Source organism: Danio rerio, chromosome 15, assembly GCF_052040795.2.
Source record: "Danio rerio strain M-AB ecotype USA chromosome 15, GRCz13ab, whole genome shotgun sequence".
Classification (NCBI taxonomy): domain Eukaryota; kingdom Metazoa; phylum Chordata; class Actinopteri; order Cypriniformes; family Danionidae; genus Danio; species Danio rerio.
The window spans coordinates 5,091,946-5,107,500 of record NC_141035.1 but is presented as its reverse complement, the minus strand read 5'-3'; the positions used below and the strand labels follow the sequence as shown (position 1 = coordinate 5,107,500).

Sequence of the window (15,555 nt, the reverse complement as noted above, 5' to 3'; positions counted from 1 at the left end):
ATTCCAAAATATTCCCATCACAACAAAAAAGTCTTTTTAAAATTAAATTCATTGTTTATTATCCTTATTATATACATTTACATGCAGTCTTTTAGCAACTGCCTAGCAACTCATTAGCAATTAGAATAAAATTTAATTAATCTTTATTAAACTTAATATATTAAGCTTAACATAGAAGTTCTATTAAATTGAAACTGTCAGTCCAGTTTTCAGAGTTGAAGTTCTGTTTAGTTCAGGTCAGTGTGGTTTAATTTTCACTGCTGAAAGTCCAAACACTGAAGAGCACAGCCATCGAAGTCTCAAACCAAGCAAGCCAGTGGCGACAGTGGTGAGGAACAAAACTTCACCAGTTGACGAAAGTGAAGGGAAAAAACCTTGAGAGAAACCAGGCTCAGTTGAGCGTGACCATTTCTCCTGCAGTCTCAAGAAACTAGTTGTACTGGTTATAGATTGAACACATTTTTGCAGAAAAATAATATTCATTAGACTTTATCATAATATTTCATAGCCAGTCTGTTTCCAGGTCTAAAAGGATAATAAATATCACAGGCCTTCTTATACAGTACAATAAATTGAAAGAGAAGACTGAGAAAAAGTGTTATGTTGGTATTTGTTTTGTTTCGCAGGCATCCATTGTGGAAGATACATCACCTCCCATGGTTTGGCTCTGAACTGCAACACAGACATGAGCTGGTTTGACAACATTGTGCCATGTGGGATTGTGGGAAAAGGTGTGACCTCACTGAGCCAAGAGCTGGAGCGGGATGTCCCCCCTGACGAGGCCATACCTAAGCTACTAGAAGCCTTCACTGAACAATTTAACTGCACTTTGACTTATAATGGTAGCTTGAGTTGAAACACATTCAATACTGTTTCACTGTAATATATATTTTTTTAATTAAAAAGTTTAAACAGTTTTAGAGGGCATGTTTAATATTTTGAGTTAATATTTTATTTTTTAATATTTTATAAAATTATTAAATATATAAATTATATATTAAAAAGAATATAAGCATTTATTATTCTTAAACTACAAAGACAAGAAGTGTTGTAAACTACAAACAACTTAGTATAATCAGTGCTTAACTTGTGAATTGCGAGGTCTCGGAACAGATCAGGGTTATGGATCCGCCATGTTAACTGAGGATCGGGTCGCGGACAAAGGACAAAAGTGAAGAGCGGGGGGTTGTCGCGGATGAAAGTAAAGACAGTTGGGGAGTCACAGAAGAAAGTGAACAGCAGACATGCATTGTAACATTATGTTGTGCTCCAAGTATATATACTTTCCAGTTGATGGTTCGGTTCATGAGATGTCAAGATTCACCCGGAAGCAATTTAACAATTCGGGACAGATTTAGGAAAAAAAGTCATAGAAATTCTCTCCAGAGAGACTCTCCCCTGGTTGGAGTAAAGTTGTTACTGCAGGTGGAGAAGTTCAAGTATCTTGGGGTTTTGTTCACGAGTGAGGGAAGGATGGAATGTGAGATTGACAGGATTGGTGCAGCAGTAATGCGGTCGATGTACCGGCCTGTTGTGGTGAAGAAGGAGCTGAGCCGAAAGGCAAAGCACACCAATTACTGGTCAATCTACGTTCCTACTCTCACCTATGGTCATGAGATTTGGGTCATGACCGAAAAATCTTAGATACCAGCAGCCGAAATGAGTTTTCTTTGCAGGGTGGTAAGGCGCACCCTTATAGATAGGGTCAGGAGCTCTGGCACCCGGGAGGAGCTTGGAGTAGAGCCGCTGCTCCTCCACATCGAGAGAAGTCAGCTGAGGTGGCTCTGGCATCTGTTTCGGATGCCTCCTGGATGCCTACCTAGGGAGGTGTTCCAGGCATGTCCCACTGGGAGGAGGCCTTGGGGAAACCCAGGATACGCTGGAGGGACTATGGCTGCGTCCGAAACCGCATACTTCCATACTATACAGTACGCTAAAATCAGTATGCGAGTCGAGTAGTGTGTCCAAATTCATAGAATTCGAAAATCAGTATGCGAGAAGTACCCGGATAACTTACTACTTCTGGCGAGATTCTGGAGTGCGCATCCCATGCACGCTGCGCTATCCCATAATGCCCCGCGAGAGAATTCATGAATGGAAGTGATCGACGCAACTGACGCAGGTAGGTCACGTGACCATGACAAAATGGCACATGTAGTACGTCCGAATTCCATTCATACTTTTCACATTCATACTGTATAGAACGTACTTTTCTAACGGCCGAGTAGTACGTTTAAATTCAAATGCAGTACTTACTGAGTAGTAGGAGGTTTCGGACGCAGCCTATGTCTCTCGGCTGGCCTGGGAATGCCTCTGGATCCCCCCAGAGGAGCTAGAGAAAGTGCCTGGGGATAGAGCAGTCTGGGATTCTCTCCCAAGACTGCTGCCCCCGCGACCCGGCCCCTGAAAAGCGGTAGGAAATGAATAAAAATAATGGAAATGTATAGAGATATGCTTGACAGATTATGAAAACTTGCCATGTTCAACTATTTTGCAATTAAAAACTATTCAACAGATACATTTGGATAAACATGACATAAGCAATTGATAATGTAGAAAACAGCAGAGAATTGTACATAGTAATTTGCATGGATATACCAAAGCATTTGCAACTTGTTCAAAGAAATGAGAAACTGAGGTAAAGTTTTTTTAATAAGTACTTTGGTATTAATTTGTATGTTTGTGGTCTGGATCCTGTCGTCTGCACCAGGAGAGGTTTTGGAGCCTTTTCTTTTCTGATAGTGTCCAAAGCCAACTGAGATTTTTTTTAATCTCTCAAGCTTCAAATTCTTTCGTCCTGTGCAACCTGTGCTTTATGTGAAGAGTGCCACATTTTACAAGCTGCAATTATGTTTGGGGCAACTCTCCGTAAAGACTCCAGCTTTGTAAACATGATTTATATTCTGCCAGGCTTGTAGAAATGATGGGCCTGTGGTGGAGCAGTGGTGATTTATAGGTGTTTTTCTTCTGATCATTGCAGTGGCACTGAGTGAACGGATGGACACTAGATTCAATTACACGTCCTGTCCTCTATGGAAGACATCTGTCCTTGGGGCCAAAATCTTGTGAACGCATTTGTCATTGCTGAAATGTCATCTTGTGAAGCTGATTGAGACTGATTATGATATTTACTTGGTACCAATAAAGGACTAGGTGTATTTGAAATCTGTCTCAGGGCATTTTTACACCTATAGATTTTTACATGTATGGTGCACATTCCAGGATTATCATCCCTCAGAATAGATAGACAGCAGTTTCACATACTTACTTTGACTTTGTTTGCATCCTTAAGAATAAAGGCTTTGATTCGAAACAGTGTTTCAACCAAAAAAATCCCAATAAAAGGTCACCCCTTGCCCTCTGCTTCAGTTCATTCCCTTTTATTCCTTTAAGTCAGGGGTCACCAATCTCTGTCCTGGAGGGCCGGTGTCCCTTCAGGGTTTAGCTCCAACTTGCCTCAACACACCTGCCTGGGTGTTTCAAGTATACCAAGTAAGACCTTGATTAGCTTGTTCAGGTGTGTTTGAGTAGGGTTGAAGCTAAAATCTGCAGGACACCGGCCCTCCAGGAACAAGTTTAGTGACCTCTGCTTTAAGTAATAGGTCTCAAACTCAATTCCTGGAGGGCCGCAGCTCTACATAGTTTTGCTCCAAACATAATCAAACACAGCTGATCCAAATAATCAAGGTTTTCAAAAGAGACTCGAACATCTTAATTTATTGCATCAGCTGTGTTTGACTATGGTTGTAGCAAAACTGCAGAGCAGCGGCCCTCCAGGAATTGAGTTTGAGCCCAATGCTTTAAGTGGACTATTAGTTTACTAATCTAGGGAATAGTGAATGCGGCAGACCGGGAACGCAAGCTTGTGTGAAATGTGTGCATGTCACTGCATTGCAAAGTTCAAGCTATGTATAGGTAAAGGGGTAAATGTAATATTTTGAATGTCTATGATTTACATTTTGAAACATAGCCCTTGTCATTTTTATTAATTTTTATGTATAACTTTTTGGGCGGCATGGTGGCTTAGTGCTTAGCATTGTCACCTCACAGCAAGAAGGTCACTGGTTTGAGTACCAGCTGGGCCATTTGGCATTTGTGGGGAGTTTGCATGTTCTCCCCGTGTTCGCATGTATTTCGTATATGCTGGTTTTCCCCACAGTCCAAACAAATGCACTATAGATGAATTGGATGAACTAAATTGGCATGAGTGTGTTAGAATGAGTGTGTAGTATGGGTGATTCCCTGTACTGAGTTGCAGCTGGAAGGGCATCCGCTGCGTAAAACATATGCTGGAACAGTTGGTGGCTCATTCCACTCTGGCGACCTGTAAAATAGAGACTAAGTTGAAGGTAATTGAATGAACAAATCAATGCCTATGTAAACTTAGTCACTGAAGTCATGGATAAAGCAGTTCCTTGAATGTAAACCTGACATAAACCTCATCGAAAAGTTCTGGAAAATCTTTCCTGACAAAGTTATGACTATGACCATACAGTCAGTGAACTGTGGAGGAGGCTGAAGAAGACTGGACAAAGATCACAGCAGAGCAGGTTACGAAGCTAGTGATTTCCTGTGGCTATAGACAAGCTGATGTCAAAGCAAGTGTCTACATTTCCTAGTAATTATCACATTTGTAAAAAACACAACAACATTTAATTCAAACGTGAATATTACTGTAATACTATTATTACGCAATTAGGGCTTGTTGAGTAGGGAAGAGGTTCTAGAGACTTGCACCTGACCTGAATTTCAGCCCTTAAAAGGATGATTCCTCCCAAAACAAAAATGTTATTTATTCACCCTCTAGATCAGGGGTTCTCAATCTCAGTCCTGGAGGTCTGGTGTACTGCAGATTTTAGCACCAAGCCCAATCAGATACACCTGGACTAGCTAATCAAGCTAACCACGCTCACACTAGACTTTTCACTTCATAGACTTCCATTCATTGGCATGCAAATGCGTCAGACTGGAAATGCAAGCTCGTGCGACAAGTTTCGCAGTCCACCGCGTTGCAAAGTTCACACTTTGTGAACTCTGACCTGAGAAATGGCAAAGGTCAAAAAATGACCTCTCTGGACAGAAATTTTAAATATGGGCCAATCGCTGATCGTCTTATCATCTTTTGTAATCCCATCCTTTTTCACAGCGCCATACAACAGAATATTTGCATGCTCAAACTCTAGTGTGACCACAGCATAACTAGGCTTTCTAGAAACATCCTTTCAGCTGTGTTGAGGCCAGTTAGAGTTAAAATCTGTACCCTCGCTCTACTTGTTCCAAACCTTCACGGAATTGTTTCATTTGTTGAACACAACAGCAGATATTCTAAAGAAAACTGGAAACGTAGCTATTGACATCCAGGTTCGGAAAAACAAATACTAAGTCAGCGGTCTGCAGCAGAAAATATCTTTGAGCTTGGCAAATTTCAATTCCAGATAAGCGTGTTCAAGGTATACAGCGGTTTGGAAAAGTCAAGGTTTTAAAATCGTCAAGGTATGAGTAATATTTTTTATTAAAAATTTTTTTTGGGGGAAAGCAGTATCCCCAGCAGAAAAAAAAAATAAAAATTTAAATTGCAAAAAAAGATCTTTTGAAACAAATGAAGACAGCAGAAGTCAATAATTCATTTGAATTATTTAGCCCGACATATTTACTGCTCCAAAATATTTTTAATGTTTCCCAAATTAAAACATTATGTACAAAAGGGAAAAGGTTTTGTTTTTTTACACAGGCATTTAAAAAGAATATATTTTAGAGCAGGAATCACAGTACCGTAAAACCATATTCATATCCAAGGTCATCATACCGTCAGAATCTCAAACCGGTTCATGCCTAATTCCAGATGTTTTCAGAACCTTTGCTTTCTGAAAAAATAAACCAAATTGTTGTTTCCGAGTTTTTTTTTTAATGATTTCTGAAGGAATTGTTTTTGCTGCTTAATCATGGAGACTCTTTTTAGAATAAAAAACTGTACTTGTGAATGCTAGTGTGAACCAAAAAGCTGTGTGAATATTCCTTGACTTTTTTTGGCATACACATTTCAAGAGAACTGTTCCTTTAAATGGAAGGTATTTACAAAAGTAAACCAATAGATGGCAGTGCTTCAATGCATATCTAGTTTAGCAAAAAGGCTTTGTGACATTAGATTAGCTATATTTGTAATATTATACTAGAACCAAAGTATAATCTCTGTATATCTGTTTGTGTTTAAATGAACCCTTTGTTCCTAAATGATTTGACTTTTATATGATTTTAAAACAGTCTGATTGTTAAAAAAAAAAAAAAAGCTTGCAGATCTAATGTATGGACTTTTTTTGAGAATTTATATGTGAAGACTGGAAAGTAAAATGTGATGCAACTTTGTTTACCTCTTCGTTCTTGATAAAGCTTTTTTGATTGATTGTTGCAGTATATCATTATTCATAAGCCAGGGGAGATATGTAGAATCAGAAATTTCACACTATTTGCAGACTAATAAGGATGAAAGTTTGACATTAAAACGGAACACAACCAGATACAAAAGATGTTTGCAAGAGCTGCACTTAAATGCAACCCTAATGCAGCCTGTCCTCAGGATTTTTAATGGTTCTCTAGAGGATTCCAACACGGCAATCAGCTTTAATGCCGGAACAAACAAGAACACTGCTATCCTTTGAAATGTGTGATGGTCACACCGTCCCCTTTGCTCAAACGCTGTCTTTGACGGCTTGTTATAATGAGGCAAACACTGTGAATGGATCATGAAGGGTATTCTTTTCCTTCCTTCCAGAGAGAGAGAGAGAGAGAAAGCTTGAGTGAAAAGTAGACAAATCCTTGTTCTGCAGCTCAATCTCTTAACATCAGACCATCTGGCCTACAATTTAGCCCTCACTTTCAGTAATTAAAGAAAACGTAATGATATATTTTATTAATTTTCTATATTCGAAGTTTGGTATTAAGTTCAAGCTCACTTTACAGAGCATTTTAAATAATACATATTAAAATATAAGTCTTTATTTTGCTAGCTCATATTGATATTCTTAAAGTGAATAATTGTGAATAAAATAATCCACTGACATTAAATGGCTTGTTTTGGTAATCTTCAATGAAAATCTGACCATTTGCTTTCCTTCTGTTGGGGTTGACTTGCATATTAATGCACTTTGAGTGTCTAGAAAAAGTGCTATATAAATGCCAGGAATGCAGTAAGTGACTGTATTATCATCAATAATGTTATCTGTTAAGCACAAAAGTTCAGAACATACAAAAACATGAAAAACTAAACCTTACCTATGAAATGTTCTGCCTTTGTGCTTTGTTTTCTTTGTTTGCTCGTTACTACACCCGTAGACAGTGCTAAAGTCCCGCATCTTCACGTAATAACAGTGCGGTTGAATGACATTTGACCTGGGAGCAACCCAGATTTTTTTGTTTATTTTGCAGAGTCCCACTCAGGAGAGGTGGTGGTTTGGTGGTGTTTGACAAGGTTCACGAGATGTGTCTGAAGAGCGAGGAGAGATGCGGTGGGGAGGGGTGAGAAGGGTGCCCGACGTATTTGAGGACCGGGAGGAAGACGCGAGATTACTGGGAGATTATCACTTGTTTTCGGGCACCTGGGAGACTCCCGAAATTTCCGCCCTACTCATAATTCTCTCTTCATATAGCCGTATGCCTATTACATATCCATAAAACACTGTGATATAACCGGGCTCGGATCGTATCGCTTTCTCACTGCAATCAATCCGCTCCAGAGTTTGTTTCAATCGAGCCGAGATCACCTCATTCAAGCGATTGATTTGGCGCGGATCCTGAATTACATTTTACACCTGAAACAGCTGCCATCTTTATGGATACAAACTCATGAGATGTCTGTCTACTGTGAACGAAAAGAAATCTGTCAATAAACAGTTGCTTACAATGCTTACAGGTATCTTTACCATATCTTTCTACTTTTCAATTGCATTATAAGACGTTGATCTCTACTGTCAACTTTTGAAATAGAATATATAAATTTATAGTACAGTTCTGTCTGGTTCTCGAATCTGATTGGCTGATAGCGGTGATATGTTTAAGTAATATCAGCACCCGTACAGCCTCTTTACCCTTTGTGTATTACTCCGCCCACATACAGCCAGCAACAAGCAGACACTACAGATCTAAAGTGTCGTTATAAAAAAAAATGCTTGCTCAGCTGTTTAACTGTCAGCTTATGATTTGAATCCAACGCGGAAGAAACTAGTTCCTCGTACAAAAGGGTTTTTAAAGAGCCCATATTATACATGAAATAGGGTCATATCTTGGTTGTAAGGGTCTCCAACAACAGTTTAATATACATGCAAGGTCAAAAAACACTTTCATGGTCTTAAAATCTGCATTTATTTTTACCTAATTATCCCAGCGACTCCTGTATGAATCGTCCAGTGATTCATTTGTTCCCAAACCCCTCCTTAGCGCGAAGCTAATCTGCGCTGATTGGACCGATGACAGTCTGTCGCGATTGGTCGACTGCCTTCAGTCAGAGAGTGAAATGGCCAATAGCCAATCAGCAATATAAAAAGTAATCACAGTTCATACACGCTCGATAGTGTAGGCGTGGATTTTAGCTACCACACACACACAAAAACACACACACACACCTCCAGACGACAACGCTCCCGCTTCCGCCCGCACCCGCCAGGTTTTAGCCTGAGAACCCGCTCCGTTTTCTGCCCGCCTCGCCCGATCCCGCTAGAGCGGGGGAGAACACAACCAAATATCACCCAGCTATACAGTCCAGACAGCCAAGCTGTCTGTATAAACACACACACAGCACCAAGCACACAAAGCTCGTTCGCTCGCTCTCTCTCGCTCTCTCTCTCTCTCTCTCTCTCTCTCTCTCTCTCTCTCTCTCTCTCTCTCTCTCTCTCTCTCTCTCTCTCTCTCTCTCTCATACGCGCGCGTGCGCACTAACACACACAAGCACCAAGCAGACTCTCTCTCATTCGCATAGCAATATCCTCGATATTGCTAAGACAGCCCGCTCCCGTCCCAAATTAAACCCGTTACCGACCGCTCCCGCGATTTATTCGGAAATTTATTCCTGCGGCTGTCCCCGCGCCAGATTTCTGCGGCGCGGGAATAAATTTCCGAATAAATCGCGGGAGCAGAACTCTAGCACGGAGCTCCATAAACAAAGCAGCACGCGTCGCGTTTTTAACGTGACTTTGCACGCGATAAGAGAATATAGCCAGTTAACCTGATACAGTACACTCGGTTACAAGTAACAAATCACAACTAAATACATTTGCAAGCTAGAGTCAACGAGGCAACAACTTTAACCGCACGTACTTACACTTGAGAAATGGAAGAAACCCATCCTGACGTCCAGCAGTAAGTTACTCTTTACTGATCCTTCCTCTAACAAACTCAGATGAAGTATTCTTTGTAGCATGTAGCTTCCAGAAGTTTCCAACTTTGGGTAGAGACTCAATATAATATCCATCTGCAGTGTGACTTCAATCGACCGGCATGTTTGTGTGCGTGTGTTTGTGGGTGTGTGTGTGTGTGTGTTTGTGTGTGTGTCTGGGTTTCTGCGTCAGAGGGCGGGGCCTCAGGTTTGAAATCTCCCGGGTTTGCGCGTGCACGTGAATAACTTGGTTTCGTTCGTACGTCATGGCGAAACACCTAATGAGTCGGTATCAAGGCGACTCGTTTGAAGCACTATGAGTCGACTCTTTTATAGATGAATCAACCGTTTTAAACACTGTATTCTTACAGATTTAAGCCTTAGCTGGATACTTCACTTCACTTAGAGCTGTGTTACACACTACATGGAGGGGAATTTTCAAAAACCCATAATATGGGCTCTTTAAGACTCTCCATGTTTGATTTTTTTTATATACACAATTATGCCGTCAAACTGTTGTATAAATGCAATATCACACTCGTAGCAGTGTGATATTCCTGTGTATCGGCACTAGTGGGGGCACTAAGGCACTCGGTCTGGGGACTCGTGCCAACGCACGCCTCCCACCAATGCCGATATACAGGCATATCGAACTGCTACTTGTGTGATACTGCTCATATATAGAAACTATACTGCAGTATATCAGTAACTTTGATTGACATCCTATTTAACAGAAAGTAGTGTGTGCTGCACAAAATATGTTCATTCTATTTTGGTGGTTTATGCAATGTGTACAGGTTCAGGATTCACACAACACTTAAATCAATATATGAATACTTAACATAGTCAAGTCATCTTTCTAGCCATGCAATGTTCTGCTAGTATGACTACAGGAACCACTTCACAGTTTGTATTAATCTGCTTTAAGCATTCTTCATAGAGAATGCCATGATGGAGGACCAAACTCACAAGACTTATTTGAACACTGAGAGTTTTTTGGAGGGAATGCAGTTGCTTAGACTTTAAATATTCAGTTATTTCTTAAGATGATGGCTTTTTGGAAAATGTCTTTTACTGATTTTGAGGATGTGAGCGACAGGGCGGCCGTTCAGCACTCAATTACCCTGCAAAGAGCATCCTAACCTTGGACACTTTCTCTGGAATCTACTAATGGTTCTGGTTTATTATTCTAGTGGTAAAAGTATCAGTCTGTTTTATCTAGTGCAATCATCACAAATCTTTTGGAAGGCAGGGCATCTGCTGCGTAAAACATATGCCAGAGTAGTTGAAGGTTCATTCTGCTGTGGTGACCCCTGATAAATGAGCAACTAAGCCGAAGGAAAATGAATGAAATAATCATCCCAAACCCACACATTAAGGTGCGTTCATACCTCACCTATTTAGTTCAGTTGAATTGCTCTTAAGTACATTTTCCCTTCTGGTGCTTTTTGTTTGGGCAGGTGTTAATGCAGCAATCACACTCCCGTGTGAACCAAAAGCGGACCAAACAAGCGTACTAATGCCTGCTTGAAGAGGTGGTCCTCTTTCAAACACACACTGGAGTGGTTTGTTTGTGGTAAGAATGTGATCAAAACTCATCCAAAATACTCCATATTCTATAAACTTATAATAGAATAATGGATTATTTTAATTATAGAATAATTATTCAGCACATTGATGATGAATAGCTACATATTGACTAAATATTACTTTAAACCATTTCATGTTTTGATACATATATTAGTTTATTTAAATAGAGCTAAATTGTCATGTTTGACTCAGTTATTTAATTAATTAATTAATTACTTGAGTCAGTTAACTAATTAAAAAGTTTAATTTCTATTATCCACTGTTGGGATTTATAGGGATTATATGTTCATTTATTCATTTTCTTTTCAGTTCAGTCAATTTATTAATCTGGGGTCGCCACAGCGGCATGAACCGCCAACTTATTCAACATATGTTTTGACGCCGTGGATGACCTTCCAGCTGCAACCCATCACTGGGAAACCTCCATACACACTCATTCACACACATACAGTATGGACAATTTAGCTTACCCAATTCACCTATACCACATGGTTTTGGACGGTAAACCGGAGCATCCAGAGGAAACCCACGCGAACACAGGGAGAACATGCAAACTCCACACAGAAAAGCCATCTGAAGCAGCCGAGGCTCGAACCAGCGACCTTCGTGCAGCCAGGGATTATATTTTGTATTGAGTAATTAAATTACATTCTGAGAAAGTAATTGGAAAAAGTAAGTACAATTTTATTGATTAATAAATAATGACTTTTTTTATAGTAACTTACCCAACAGTGGTGGGAATGATGTCGACCAATTTGGCATATTTATGTTGTCTAATGTGAAACATTGCGATGGGCGATGGCGTCATCGTCGTAGGCGGCGGTAAATTAATTATTTATTCATAAAATTAAATAACGAATTAATCATTTGTAGCCTACCGTTTCAACTACCTGATGGACTTTGTTTTACCTATTACCAAATTATAAATAAATAAAAGATAAGTTACGCACAAATTACCACCTGTCAATCATGAATGAGTGATCTGTGTCGTTATAATGGCGTCGATAAACTTGGTTGGTGAAAAAGGTGCACAACCAACAGGAACCAACCAACAGTATCTGGGATTTTCGCTTAAATTACTAAGTACAAGGGTGAAAGCGAAAGATTGAACGATTGACGTTACCTTATAGGTTTAAATGACCGAAGAGTCGTTAGAGACAAGATTAATTAAATATCACATTTAACAACTATAGTGAGACGCGATCCAGCGGTACGTCCTTGATAAACTGTCCGACATGCACTGCTCTCGGGTTTTCTGCTCAAAGCACCCGCTGACTGCCTGGAGCTCAGACGTGCGCATCTGCTACAGTGCATGTCTGTGTGTGTGGTCACTGTGTGCGTTGAAAAGCATGTGTGGACGTGGGTCATTTTAAAACATTTCAAGACTGAGCATTAGTGTGAGTTTTAGTGTGCAAAGTGTGTATTTTCGCGAGCGGGTTGCTGCTACGACGAGGGCGAGGTGGAGGATTGCGATGCCGGCTCAGCATCGTGATATCTAGCGGCGATGGACGATGGCATCGTTTATCGAACCAACCTTAGTGCGTACACACAGAACTCCTCATGTTTCATTCTAACAGTAAGCAGCTGTAATACACACACCCAGTCTTTGCGTCTTGTCACACATCCATGTCATGTGCATGGAAAACTGTAAATTTCCCAGCCTGAAATCTGACTTAAATGACTTTCTGTAGGGGTTTTTTTTCTCCCCAAGTAGTGGCTTTCTGTGTTGAATGGATTTCATTCTCTTGTAACGATCATTCACTGTAATAGTAGAAATAGCTGTGAGCCATCTTGCTGGTGTATGTGTGAAAACTACTCAAATCAGCCATCATGAGAAGCAGGAGGATGTGATAAAGATGGTACTGCCGGTGCTCCAGGCATAAGTCGTAGTGTGGAAACACTCTGTTATCCTTGTGCTGCTGTGGGATCTTGAGCAGCAGGGGTTGAGATGCCCAGGGGGGTGAAGTTAGTGTCAAGAGAGTTTAATGAAGAAGCCAGAAAGTGGCGTTTGTCATCGATCTTCGACTTTGAGAACAATGGGTCACCAAAATAAACCACAGTAGCCCACTTACAGCAAGAACTCCCTATTTACGTTACAAGCAAACACAACATAAACACCTTGGTCTCACGGCAGTTCGTTATATAGTCCCTACATTTAGTCTATTGATTCGTGTTTATGGGGGGGTGGTGGGTGGTTCCACCATTAATGACAGGACAGTGGAGATTTACAGTGGAAAGTCTGGGAAGTAGAGGAAGGGGAAGGATCGGCGAAGGACCTCGAGCCGGGGATCAAACTTGTGTCGCCACGAGCACCTGGGTGCTATATGTCGACGCACTAACCACTAGGCTATTGGCACCAACTCAACTTTTAATCTATTGTAAATGATGTACACAATATTTTTGGTAACCACACATTGTCACTCCTGACAGAAAAAACTGTTTTACTTACATTACTTACATGTATCACGATTATCTGCTGGAGTGCACACAAAACTTATTACAGGTAACTCCAGCTAGCTGTATATGCTACCTGCTTTTTACCTGGACTACAACTACCTTGATGCAATTTAGCCTGGAAATGGCCAAAACCCCTCTAAAACCAGCCAACCAGTCTAGGCTGGTTTAAGCAGTTTTTTTCTGTAGGGAACACATCCGGGAAATTTCACACGTCCTCCGTTCTTGCGGTTTTGGGTACTGGAACTGAAATTTGACAGTTGATAATGACGTTACACGAGGACGCAAGAACTCTGAAAAATGTTTATTGAGAAACAGCCATTGGCTCCTTGTGTCTTGTGACAAATCTTGTCAAATGCTATTGGCTCCCTGTGTGTTTCATGACCGATTGCCTTATGCTAATGTGCTGGAGTTTCTTTAAGAATCGAATATCAGCAAGCAGAAGCCGAATATTTTTAAACTATTAAAACCTCAACCAATTCGTCAAATAAAAAGTTGTTTGGCTTCAGAGGACTTTGAATGCAACATGACTTGTTTGTACTGCTTTTTATTGTCCGTTTAAGCAATAAATACAAGTGACTTTACCTTTATTTGCCTGCTGCTTATTTTATGTTGTTGAGAAGAGGGTAGGTTTAGGGTTAGGTGCTCCAAAATAATTCTTAACGTATATTTGTTTATCCCGAGTCGAGAGACATGAAAGATACTGTCAATTGAAATACAATAGGTAAAGTCATGTTAAGGATCAATAAAGACCAATTGAACACAGTAGGTTAAAAGTGTTTAGAAACACAAAAATGGGGAAAATTAGTGTCTGTGAGCACGAATCAGTAGATCTAATTTTGTGACTATATAACGAACTGCTGCGAGACTGTGTTGACATAAACATAACACTGCAGTCTGGCATGTTCTTGGAAGAGTATTCCTGTTGGTGTCTCTACATAAAGTATCATGATTTTTTTATTAAACCTAGCTTTAACAGATATTAAAATAGCCAATTGCTAGATTGATAACGGTTTCCCAACCGTTCCCTTCTCTGACATTGTTTACATTGGTTATATGTTTAGCTGGTCAGAATGATTAAACATTCTGTAAAATGAAATATTTGGCAGTCTTCAAACTTTTTTTGAACCCCTAGCTTTAACAGATATTAAAATAGCCAACTGCTAAATTGATAACTGTTTTCAAACAGGTTTCCCAACCGTTCCCTTGTCTGACATTGTTTACATTGGTTATTTGTAGGGCCAGATGGAATCTGCGGACATTTTTTGCTATTTCTGTGGAGAATTTTGGTAAAAATCTGCAGATTTCTGCAAAATTATTTTGGGAGTATCCAGCGAGTATTATAACTAAAACCTTAATATATGAAATAAAAAGTAATAAATTACTGAATAAAAACTGAATGAATTCAGATTTACACAATTACTCAAGTAAATAAACAGAATTAATGATGTTCTAAAAATCGCAGAAATCTGCGGAATTTTGCAGAAATTCGGTGGAAAATCTGCGGAATTCTGTGCGCGCAGATTCCGTGTGGGCCTTGTTATATGTTTAGCTGGTCAGAATGATTAAACATTCTGTAAAATGAAATATTTGCCAGTTTAAACTTTTTTTGAACACCTATCTTTAACAGATATTGAAATAGCCAACTGCTAAATTGATAACTGTTTTCAAACAGGTTTCCCAACCGTTCCCTTGTCTGACATTGTTTACATTGGTATATGTTTAGCTGGTCAGAATGAGTAAACATTCTGTAAAATGAAATGTTTGGCAATGTTCAAACTTTTTTTTTACTTTTTTCATTTACTTTTAAGGCTGAGACATACCAAACAAATAAAAAAAAAATAGCAGAGAGCTGACTGTGTTGTTGCCTCTCGCTGACTTGTATCTGGATCAAAAAATAAATAAAAAATAGCTCGAACACACCACAGAATGAGTCTACATACTACAACATTCTTCACCTAAGATAAAATAACTATCCATATCAGCAGATGGCAGTCGTTTAGGGAAATCTAAACAAAGACTTTCCATTTTGAATATATGAATCATTTTGAGCTGGTCTTTACTCTCTACATTTTCCGGTCCCATTTTGAAAATATTCACCAGTTGGTAGGCTTGTGTAGGATGAAGATGAAATATTCTGAGTGCTC

The 15,555-nt window shown here is 39.7% G+C and overlaps 3 protein-coding genes across 6 annotated transcripts in view; all 3 read left to right on the top strand.

Moving 5' to 3' along the window:
• Window positions 1–917, top strand: part of lipt2 (lipoyl(octanoyl) transferase 2) — an 8,115-nt gene extending 7,198 nt beyond the window's left edge. For 3 of the 4 annotated variants that reach the window (XM_087283283.2, XM_087283284.1, XM_087283285.1), the window contains exon 3: window positions 627–917. In XM_087283283.2, the coding sequence (XP_087139409.1) occupies window positions 627–856 (230 nt within the window). In that variant the 3' untranslated portion in view covers window positions 857–917. 4 annotated transcript variants of the gene reach the window in all.
• Window positions 1–9,830, top strand: part of phkg1a (phosphorylase kinase, gamma 1a (muscle)) — an 831,529-nt gene extending 821,699 nt beyond the window's left edge. The window contains exon 10 of the transcript XR_015508707.1: window positions 9,467–9,830. The gene's annotated coding sequence lies outside the window, so the exon portion shown is untranslated. The remainder of the gene's footprint in view (window positions 1–9,466) is intronic.
• The window catches only part of brwd1 (bromodomain and WD repeat domain containing 1), a 1,114,631-nt gene that overhangs the window by 972,170 nt on the left and 126,906 nt on the right, over window positions 1–15,555 (top strand). The window lies entirely within an intron of this gene.